This window comes from Cuculus canorus, chromosome 1, assembly GCF_017976375.1.
Source record: "Cuculus canorus isolate bCucCan1 chromosome 1, bCucCan1.pri, whole genome shotgun sequence".
Taxonomy (NCBI): domain Eukaryota; kingdom Metazoa; phylum Chordata; class Aves; order Cuculiformes; family Cuculidae; genus Cuculus; species Cuculus canorus.
The window spans coordinates 43,991,013-44,002,218 of NC_071401.1; the positions used below are offsets into that span (position 1 = coordinate 43,991,013).

Here is an 11,206-nt window from a genome sequence, read left to right on the forward strand (position 1 = left end):
TCCTGCACTTGTAAGGCATTTTCAGACCCTCAGCACAGCAGAGACTCTGTAAACAGAGCACATTAGCACCTGCCTCCTGTTTTCTCTTCTTAGCACAGCCCATAAAAAAAAAGTTACATCTTAAAAGCCAGCTTAGAGAAAAGGAAGCCAGGCCTTTGTACTTTGTCATCATGTTTCATACTACTTTAGAACAAAAGGAGCCTAAGGCTAAGGCCAAAACTGCTTTCAGTTACAAACAGCTTGCAGGTGTGGGTAGAGTTCAGCCTAAAATAAGTGGAGGCAAAAGCAAGAAAAAAGCAGCTTAAAAATGTGGTGTCAGCAGGAGAAAATAAACTCTGTGGGGCACTGGTTTTCTAAAGCCTTGGTCTGTAATCAACACAGCTTATTACTGTAGCTGCGCACAGTGTTGCAAATGGCACTTGGATGAACATATTCTGTCTTTCCATCATGCCTGCTACTTAACAAATTGTCTGCCCAAATTGCTGAACCATGCGTATTGTGGCAAAGAAGAGGGAAGCAGCAAGCATCCTTTGTTGGGATGGACAGCCAGTATCAAGCTCTCAGTCAGTGATTTTTCAGCCACCTCCATTTTATACCACTACAGTTCTACTGTGGAGGTACAGGTCTTTGTGTAGATGCCTCCTTCCCCTGCAGCGATAATCATATTGCTTTCCTTTCCCTCTCAGCCTACAGCACACACCTGATTCCAAAGTCCATAGACCACATTTTGGAAATCAGTCTCCCAAACAATTTAATTTTGTGCACTTACATTTACGCTTCATCCTTTCTAGAAAAAGTCACTTTCGCGTAATGTCTCTGTACAGTCCTTAAACAGCAGTGATGTTATTATTGCAGTACATGGGACAATCCACCCTGCAGCTGAGGTTACAGAAGGAAGTGACAACATATCTGAGATGAGCTAGCAGCATCTGACCACACATCATGCTGCAAAGTACATCACAAGTTCTGGCTCCCATTCAAATTCGCTTTGGAGTCTTGATATGGGATTAAAGGTAGCTGAATGTCTGCACTTCTTTGCTGTAAGAAATGTTTCAAAGTGTTGGGGTGTAGTAAGATGTTGTAAGCCACGATCTATGCTGATCTCTATGTGGAAGCACTCAGGAGTTAGATAAGGATTTACAAAATTATTTGTGGCTTGGCTGAGTAAAGGGCTGATATTCCTAAAGTTTTAGGCAGTGCTTAAGCATGGAAGTGCAAGACCAGAATGCTGAAAAGACTTGACCCTTTGTTCCCTAATCCAGAAACTTCCCAAACTTCAGACATACATTACTTTTTCACTTTAGGATTATTCAGTGGCCTCTATTCGTGCTCCTCAAGGGTCTGCTTCCTTTCTGTTGGGATAGGTAGGCATTTCTCACTCCACAGAAGCAAAATCCCTAAACTGATGATGGGATAAGTGCCTCCTTCCTCAGAGAAGACATTCTTGCCTGAAGTGCGAAAAAACTGCTAGTAGAAATTATGGCCTCACATAGTGATTCGTACTGTTAAAACACTACTAAATGCCAAGAGCTGCTTTAGTCCAACTTATAGTCTGAAATTGTTATGGTACAGTATGGTGCCTGAATTGTATGCATTATAGAGGAGACAGATATAGTGAAAGAAGAGAATAAAACAAACCAACAGGTTGTTTAAAGTAAAATAGTCTTTGCCATGCTGTAGTCTAGTACCGGGCTAAATGTTCTTCCATCCATGGCCTACTGTGGTTTCCCAAGATCAACCTGACACACTTAATGACCTCTTCTCTCAGTGCTACCATATGTAAGATGCTTAAATTAACGTATTATTTTCTATCACATACATCAGTTTACATATGACATGTATGTGGCAGACAAAGTCCTATCAGTCCTATCTGTATCAGCAGTTTATAGTGCAATTAGTCAGAGGAAAATTGAAAGTGAAGAAAAAGGAAGATTTCCAGACACAGAAGGAAATGGGCAGGACACAATGAGCAAGAAAAAAGGCCTAATACTTCTTCCCCCACCCAAGACATACGTATATAAACAGTGAGAAAGTGATTTCCCTGCTTGCTGTCTGCCACTCATTTGCTGCATCTCTTTGGGACCACACACCAACTCTCCAAGATGTGGGCAAAGGTAAAATCTTGTTTCTTAGCACTGTAAGATGCACTTCTCTTTTTAAGCTTTTGCATCCTTGTCTGTTTCCATAGGTGAACAACACACCATGGGATATGTAGTTCACCTGCTTTAAATGACCTGTGTACCTCAAGATAGTCTTAAAGCTTTAGTAGAAATCTGAATGAGTACTTGTCTGAAACAATGAGTACAATTCTGGTCACCATTACCAGGAAAGAGAAATCCCATGCGGACAATGCAATGAAAAGCCACTAGCATAGTAAGAGTGAGTTGGTCTTTTAAAAGAGAGAGCAACACAGTTTGGTTTGTTTAACTCAGAAAAATGAAGGCCAAGAGGAAAAATCATCATCTATTTGGATATGTGCAGGGGAGCAGAAAAAAGGGAAGGACGAGGAGAAATGGAAGGAGACAATTTCCAAAGATAGAGAAGAGCTATATTCAGTAATGCCAGTATAAAAAGAACAAGCATGTGCATAGATGGGTTGTAAATAATATATACCTCTACAGGAGAACGTTTCTGATGGTCAGAGGAGGGAAGTTCTAGACTGGTTTGTAATAGAGGTCTTAACAGCAGCTAACAGCTCCAGCCAAGAAGCAAGCTGACTTTGTGCAATGGGTCAATTCTCAATAAGAAAGCAAGTAAACAAACAAACAAACAAAAATAGAAACATAATTCCCAGACCAGCAAAAGCCAGGAAAAAGTAGCCACTGATTTTCAAAAAGTGAGATCTTGTCTTGGAGAAAAGCTGGGACTCCAGCTGAGCATGAATTAGATGGGAGCTGGAAGCTAGATGCAATGGGTGCGAGTTAGAACAGCCAAGTCCTGCCTCCCACTGAGCTCCAAGCTCAGCAAGATTTGTGATAGTAATTCTGCTACTCAGGGAAATTAAATCCTGCCTCCTTGTGTGGTAGTGGCTGCACTGGATTGAAATCGCACTTTTCCGCTGATTTCAATAGCAATAAGAAGGTGCTATGGAAAGCCAGATGTGTTTTGCTTCTATTTCTTTTATATATATGTATGTGTGTATAGATATCTACATCTATCTATCTGTATCTTGCAAAATTTCATGACCTGCAGTGCTTACCTTCAAGGACTCAAGTCAGGGGGGAGGCAGCAGAAATGCAGAACAGACTTGATGAAAGTATAAGTAAAATATAAATAACACCAATGCATTTCTGGGAATAAAAAGAGGAAGAATCAAACCTTAACTTTGTTGCATCACATGTAAGCAGGGGAAGGACAACAGAACAACCCAACCGAAATGGCCAGAATGCTAAGCACTAGCCTGAAACTGAAAGCAAAAAAAAAAAAAAAGAAAAAATTATCTACTTCTTTCTTGTTTTATCCCCTCACAGACAATTACAGGAAATTTTGCCAATGTAATTCATGGTTTGAATGCAAACCACTTGACAGATCAAGTTATTCAGAGAAGCAAGCGAATGATTCTGGATACTCTTGGAGTGGGGCTTCTGGGTACCAGAACCGAGGTCTGCCACAAAGTGACACAGTACAGCAAGGTAATATGTCTGTCATTCAGAGCGCACCTGAAAGTTTAGCTTTCAGAAAAGCAAGGAAAAATTTGGGCTATAAGGGGAAACTTTGTCATGATGAAATTCTTCTGGGGATGGAAAGAGACACACGGTGTTCTTCCCACGGAAGACAGGGAAACTTCATTTCTTGAGTTACTTTTAACTTTGGATGGGCAAAACGCTGTGTAACGGTTTGTATGCTAAGATATCCTACTGCAAACACAGTTAATGAAGAATCCCTTCCTTTCTTTCACCTTTGAGATTTCCTTAAAAACATCAGCAAAATAAAAAACACTTCTCACCTGATGTGCAAAAGTGAGAGACGGAGAGTTAGTAGTGAGTTGCTTCCTGTTCAAAAACCATAATTATTGTCTGAGGTACATTAGTCACATTTCTCCTCCTGTCTTACTCCTTAAACTAGAGGAGTACCTTACCCTAAGGAGAAGCCTTCACAACACAGGAGTGCACCAATGAGTTTAGCCCACTGTTTCATAAGCCAGACCTGCTTAGTTGGACTTGGGCTCCAGAGCTTTGTGTGCCAATAAGCCTCTTTGCACAGATATCCCTACTTCCCAAACTGTGGTAATTTATGCCCTTTTATTGATTTCCATAAAGATATCTTCATTGACTGAAAGATCTGCACAGCAAAACGAAAGGAACAGCGGCTTTCAGCACCAGGAGGCCACACGTCCTTTACTCAGTGGCTTACTAAATTGAAGGAAACTAGAACCCTTAGCCTGAAATCTTCCCTAACAATCATAGAATCACAGAAACATTAAGGTTAGAAAAGACCTCTAAGATCACCAAGTCTGACAAGGTGTTAACAAGGAAACTGCCAATGGGCTGTGAGACATCAATGGACAGAGGTTTTGTGAAGGTATTGGATGGCGAGATGGATGGTGTGGTCTCCTGAGATCTATTTGGGTGAAAAGGGACATGAGTCAACAGCAAAATGAGTTTCTTTTCTTACTTTCTGAAAGAAATGTATTTTTCTCGTTAAAGAGAACAGTTGGGTCCCAAGGGGGTACGGTCTGATCTCAGTTACGTTCTTGAGTTCAGGGCTTCGAATTAATTGATGTAAATTTGTTTCAGATCTACAGCTCAGATACATCCAGCACCATCTGGGGCCACTTGGATTTCCAACTGCCTCCTCTGTATGCAGCTTTTGTGAATGGAGTGGCTGTAAGTGATGTTCTTTTATTCACTCTTAAATCACACTAATTGATGCCATTCTTGCTCTAGAGGGAACAGAATGCTCCTAAAAATCTTTATTTAAGTAGGCTATTCTTCTGATGTGTTTCAACTTTCTTGCAATGAGACCGAGTTCAAGGTATAACATATAAATCTGCTCCGACTCAACAGCATCGCTTACCTTTCATGTGGTACTTGGGGGCTAGTCAGAACTCTACAGCTTGTTATACCTTGCTACAGCCACATTACAGAGAGATACTCCAGCTCTCACTGATTTCACTGAGATCCAAATTTCTTGCCAAGTGGCAAAGTATGGTTACAAAAAAACACAAATACAGATAGATGCACATATACATATACACATATAACATCAGAAGACAGTTTAATCTTCAGTTACACAGTTTTCAAAAGCCAAATATATATTTTGGACATGTACTTTGTCATTAAAACAATAACTGACCCCCCAGACTTTTGTCTAAGTTCAGATTGAGGCTGAAACTATTTGAAGTTGAAAGATGCACAGGAAGTAGGGTAGAAAAATTTAGCATTTATGCAAAATTAGGGAAGCTGACCAACCAAGGAAATGGCAATACTAAGCCTATCTAAATGAGCGTGACAACAAAATCAGAGGTCCAATTTGGCACTTCATTTCCAATGTAGAGAAAATTACCTTGGAAATGAGATCTGGTACCTCTCAGGTCCTAGCAGCCCATGTGATATTCAAATCTGGCTGTTAGCAGTTATACGATTGTTTCAGTTTACATTTCAGACACAGGTCAATTCGAAGCCTTATAGAAGATGCCAGGAACACAGCTCACTGAGTATTAGGCACAGCTTTCCTTATCCTGCATTTCAGGGCACCTTCCCAGCTGGCTTCAAAATTCTTCAGGACAGGGACTGGATTTGCTCTCTGTTCAGAAACACAGTACTCAGAAGTGCATATTCCCAATATTACAAGGCAAGCTCAGGGAAGCCTGACCACTCTCCCAGTTTGCTCTGAAGTAAGACATGGGTGAATAGGTGTTGAAGTTCAGCCTTGGAGGCACTATGATGTTAATCAAAATGTTGTCCCTGATGATCTCAAGTCCTTGGGGGTTCTCAAAACCTGGTGGGGGGATGTTTCCAACAAGCAGTACATAGCAAACACTGACTGCACCATTGGGAGCAGTCTGCTACCAGGACTGCAGCTCTATTCCATGCTGGAAATGCCCAAAATCTTCTCAAGCAGCTGGACTCTGGGCGTGGGAAAGATGAGGAACCTCTTTGCATACTCTTAAGGACTAAGCAGCTCATCCCAGTTTTAAGACTGTAGCTTTTTCCCACTCCCAGCAATCCCAGGAAGTCTGATTCTCTGTTTCAACATGCTGAAAATTCAGGCTAAAGCCTCATACATGTTTGCAGGCTTGTGCCTGTGGATTGTTGCACTGGAGAAGCTGTTCTGATGATGTAACTTTCAGTTAGCAGTATGGATTTGACTGCTACAGCTTTAATGGTGTGAATCCTAACAGCAGCATCCATTGCATCACTGGGAAAGTAATTTCATTATGTTTTTGTACTGTTTGGGAAGAAGTGTAAATTCACCATTCACATGGTGGGCTTAGAACTGCTGCTTTAATTATACCAATCTGATTAAAGCAGCAAAAGCTTAATGTACGAAAGAATCATTGCCATACTGGTTTTAGATTGATGTCTCATTTGAGGCAAGATTTGTGTTGCATCCCCACTTCTTATGGAACCAGGGTGGGAGTATAGGTCTTTAAAAGAAAGACTTTTGAAGTTTTGCTTTGTAAGGAAAAATCTAGGTCTTCAATCCTGTTTTCTACAAGTTACAGTAGTTTTGTTTGACTGAGACAATCTTGCCAAGTCAGAGTTTATTTCTGATGACAAGACGTGACTTCTCTTTCCTTTAGGTGCACTCAATGGATTTTGATGATACGTGGCACCCAGCCACACACCCATCTGGAGCCATCCTCCCTGCTGTGATTGCACTCTCAGAGGCCTTTCCTCAGAAGAAAAAAATCTCAGGTCTTGATCTGCTCTTAGCTTTCAATGTGGGAATTGAAGTGCAAGGCAGGCTGCTGCGCTTCTCCAGCGAAGCCAGGAATATTCCAAAAAGGTACGTAGGTCCAAGTAGATACTTGACTGGAAGACGTTTTTTTCTCAACGTTAATATACTTTCCTTAATTACAGTTAAATTACTAATGACACAGTTCATATTTTTCATGTTGTTTGTCTGAAGGTGTTCAAGGCTTGGATGAGGCTTTGAGCAACCTGATCCAGTGGAAGGTGTCCCTGCCCCTGGCACGAGTGTTGGAACTGGATGATCTCTAAGGTCCCTTCCAACCCAAACCATTCCATGATTCTATGAAATTTAGGAAAGGTTCATCTTAAACATAAATACACTTATATGACTCCTTACAGCTTAGCTATTATATTTCTCTTCTAGAGCCTTGATCAGTTTGGAAGGAGGTGATGATCTCCTGATTAGCTAAAAGCAGCAGCAAAGAACAGTGTTTAATAATGGAGGTGTCAGGCTGTCGTGAATACATAAGGTCATGCCTCTTTTGCAAACAGTGGCTTGCTTTGGGAAGAAAGCAGTCACAGGTGCTGGGCTCAGAGCAGAGCCCAAGACAGAGACAGCTTTAGAGGAAAGCCTTGAAGTGTGGGTTGGCCTAGATATCTTCTTGCTATTTTCTGTGTGTTCCTTCTACCAGTTCTGCAAAACTCATTCTGAATAACAAAACTTGCCTCCCCCAAAATGAATAATTTATAGATGACTATAAATTATTCACAGATAATTTATAGATGACTATGAACTTTGACCCTTTTGCCATTGTTCTATTCAGTATGCCTTGAAGAATGAGCAGTTCTAATATTTCAGTTGCTTTCCGGGGAAGATTATTGTATGCGGTACTATTCCAGTTTAACTTGTTCTTAGGGAAAAGCAACAACTTTTTCCATTAGAAGTGCATATGAATACTGAATGTATGTTTCTTCACAATCCGATTAATCTTCTATAGCAGTGAAAGAAAACTGGAGCTTGTCTATCTAGTGTGTTCAGGTGACATTTTGAAATACAGTAATGAAGAAATTTTGTTTTCTCAGGTTTCACCCACCAACTGTGGTTGGTACGATGGGAAGTGCAGCAGCTTGTGCTAAACTGCTAGCTTTTGACCGGCTGAAATGTAAAAACACTTTGGCTATTGCTGCCTCTTATGCGGGTGCCCCACTGGCTAATGCAGCAACCCAAACAAAGCCCCTCCACGTTGGCAATGCTGCCAAGCACGGACTGGAAGCAGCCTGCTTAGCATCCCAGGGCCTTCAAGGAAACAAACAGATCTTGGACATGGAGTCAGGGATAGGTGCCTTTTACACAGATTACAACCCACAGACTCTGCCAAACTTGCAGTCCTATCCCTGGCTGTTAGACCAACAAGACGTGGCCATCAAACGCTTTCCTGCTCATCTTGGAACACACTGGGTGGCAGATGCAGCATCTTCTGTTAGAAGGAAGCTTGTAGAGAGCTGTGACAACTTGCTCCCTCTTGATAAAATTGAAAAAGTCATTCTGAAAGTCCCAGAAGTCAAATATGTGAACAGACCCAGCCCTACCTCAGAGCATGAAGCTCGACACTCCTTCCAGTTTGTTGCATGCTCTGCTTTGCTGGATGGCAGCATGTCAGTCCAGTCCTTTGCCAACGAGAACATTCACCGGCCAGCCTTACGGGAGCTCCTTGGCAAAACACAGCTGGAGCACCCTACAGATAATACACCCAGCTTTGAAAGCCTTTACTGTGAGGTGTGTGTCACACTTCGGGATGGCACTACAATCAGCGACCGCTGTGATACATTCTATGGACACTGGAGGAAACCTCTGAAAAAGGAGGACTTGGAGAAAAAGTTTCAATCCAATGCTTCCAGCGTCCTGCCTGCAGAAGCCACAGAACGCATTATAGAGACCGTGTACAACCTGGAAAAAGTAGAGGATTGTTCTGTGTTAAGTACATTTTTATCGGGACAGTGAGCTAGAGCGCTTTTGGAGGAGCTGTGCTTCCTTTAAGTGTTCCAACTAACAGCTAGACACTGTTCACAAGGCAAACACAAAATTCAGGTCAATCTCTTATTTAGTGACTCAAGCACCTTTAAATCGGACTCTTCTAACACAAGCACCATGCTTAGTCCAATATTGTGGGTTTGACTAAGTAAATAACTTAGCAATTATGTGCACGGCTCAGTCAGGCTGAACAGAAGATCCTTTGTTGACACAGTCAACTTTAATTATCCATATACCTCTAGAGGCAGAGTAGTGCTTGTGTATGACACAAAAATTGCCTACTCTTCTGCCAAAAAATAAGGTCTTTATGTTCTGTTTCTGGTAAATAATTCCATAAAGAAAATCCACATTTTGAAGGAGTATGGAAATGTCATATCTGTGAGAAACACCACTGTGAGAAGGACAGAGAATAAAAGCCTTTATATATTTATTTCTATACGTTTAGCTCTAAAGCCTCCTTGAAGAGGCCATCTCTTATATCCCAGCTTTGATGTTTATGCTAATATAAAGATGGAGTACAAACAGAATAGTAGCACTTGATACATCAGGCTTTGCTGTGATGATTGATCTTGCATTGACAAGGTAAATGTTAGCACCCTTCCTGATCGTGCCAGCTAAGCAACAGGGACAACTCAACACTCCTCAGCACAAAAGTGTTATTTCCCAGTTCTGTCTCTTGGCTACTGTGTGGTGCAGGTTTATTCCTGCTGTATTCTTGATCCAGTTACAAGGACACTCACTCAACATGACTTAATTAGCACTAATTAGGAACAACACAGTTAGATTACTTCAGGCACTGCAAAGCATGAGCTACAGTACCCTCATTATGACTGCCAGAGACCTGTGAGGACCGGAACACTTTCTTGTGCTGAGACAATTAAGCATCCACAGTGACAATCAACTTTCCTTGATCATGAACTCTGGGGAATTTTAGTTCCTTCATGAGAACAAAGCCTTGCAGATTGTTCTTCTAAGAGAGGCTGATGACCTTTGCTCACATTTATAAGATCAAAGCACATCTTCTAGCATACATAAAATGTATCTTCCTTGGAGCATTAAAACATGTACGCAAAAAGTCACAAAATAAAGTTTATCCACCTTACTAGCTTGTGCTGCTTTTGGCTAGGATAGACTTAATTTTCTTCCTAGTAGCTCGTATGGGGCCACATTTTAGATTTGTGCTGGAAAAAGGGTTGATAATACAGGGATGTTTTGGCTGTTGCTAACTAGGGCTTACACAGAGTCAAAGACTTTTCTGCTGCTCAACCTACCAGCAGAGCAGGTAGGTTGCACAAGAAGTTGGGAGGGGACCCAGCTGACCCTAACTGACAAAAGGCATATTCCTCACTGAAGGACATCATGCTCAGCTGTGGTGGGTTGACCCCAGCTGGACACCAGGTACTCACTAAAGCTGCTCTACCATTCCCCCTTCTCAGCTGGACGGGGGAGAGAAAATACATCAAAGTGCTCATGGGTTGAGATAAGGACAGAAAGATCACTCACCCATTACCACTACCGGCAAACCAAACTAGACTTTGGAAAAAAAAAATATTACCAATCAAATCAGAGTAGGATAATGAGAAATAACTAAATCTTAAAACATCTCCCCCTCAACTAGCCCTTCTTCCTGGGCTTAGCTTTACTCATGAGTTCTTTACCTCCTTCCCCAGGCAGCACAGGGCAACAAGAGGTGGGTGTTTTGGTCAATTCATTAAACATTGTCTCTGCCACTCCTTCCTCTTCAGGAGGAGGACTACTCACGCTTGTCCCCTGCTCAAGCATGGGGTCACTCCCATGGGAGACAGCCCTCCATGAATTTTTCTAAGGTGAGTCCTTCCCACAGGCTACAGTTCTCCCTTCCCACACAGCGCAGTCCTTGAGGAACAGACTGCTCCAGCACGTGTGTGTGTGTCCCCAGGGTCACAGGTGCTGCCAGCAACCCTTCTCCAGCATGGGCTCCTCTCTCCTCAGGTCCTGCCAAGAATCTCCTCCAGTGTGGGCTTTCCACAGAGCTACAGCCTCCTTCAGGTAGCCACCTGCTTCAGCATGAGGTCCTCCACGTGCTGCAGGTGGATATCTACTCCACCGTTAACCTCCATGGGCTGCAGGGGGACAGCCTGTCTCACCACGATCTGCACCACAAGCAGCAGGGGAATCTCCACTCTAGCACCTGGAGCACCTCCTCCTCTTCCTTCACTGACCTTTGTGTCTGCAGTTGTTTCTCTCACATATTCTCACTACTCTCTCTGTCTGCAGTTGCTGATGTCTAGGTTTTTCTCCCTCATTTTTAAATATGTTATCCTAGAGGAGCTACCAC

General features: G+C 42.3%; 1 protein-coding gene across 1 annotated transcript; it reads left to right on the plus strand.

Moving 5' to 3' along the window:
* Nucleotides 1–2,026: 2,026 nt before the first annotated feature.
* Nucleotides 2,027–11,186, plus strand: ACOD1 (aconitate decarboxylase 1). Its single transcript, XM_009556036.2, has 5 exons — nucleotides 2,027–2,114; nucleotides 3,471–3,632; nucleotides 4,737–4,826; nucleotides 6,746–6,951; nucleotides 7,941–11,186. Exons 1-5 carry the CDS (start codon nucleotides 2,103–2,105, stop codon nucleotides 8,857–8,859), a joined length of 1,389 nt encoding a protein of 462 aa, XP_009554331.2. The 5' UTR covers nucleotides 2,027–2,102; the 3' UTR covers nucleotides 8,860–11,186.
* Nucleotides 11,187–11,206: the final 20 nt, after the last annotated feature.

Bases quoted from the DNA above. Each gene is read 5' to 3' on its own strand.
- ACOD1 (XM_009556036.2), top strand. The intron at 3,633-4,736 runs GTAATATGTCTG...AATTTGTTTCAG, and splicing joins AAGTGACACAGTACAGCAAG to ATCTACAGCTCAGATACATC. The intron at 6,952-7,940 runs GTACGTAGGTCC...TTGTTTTCTCAG, and splicing joins GCCAGGAATATTCCAAAAAG to GTTTCACCCACCAACTGTGG.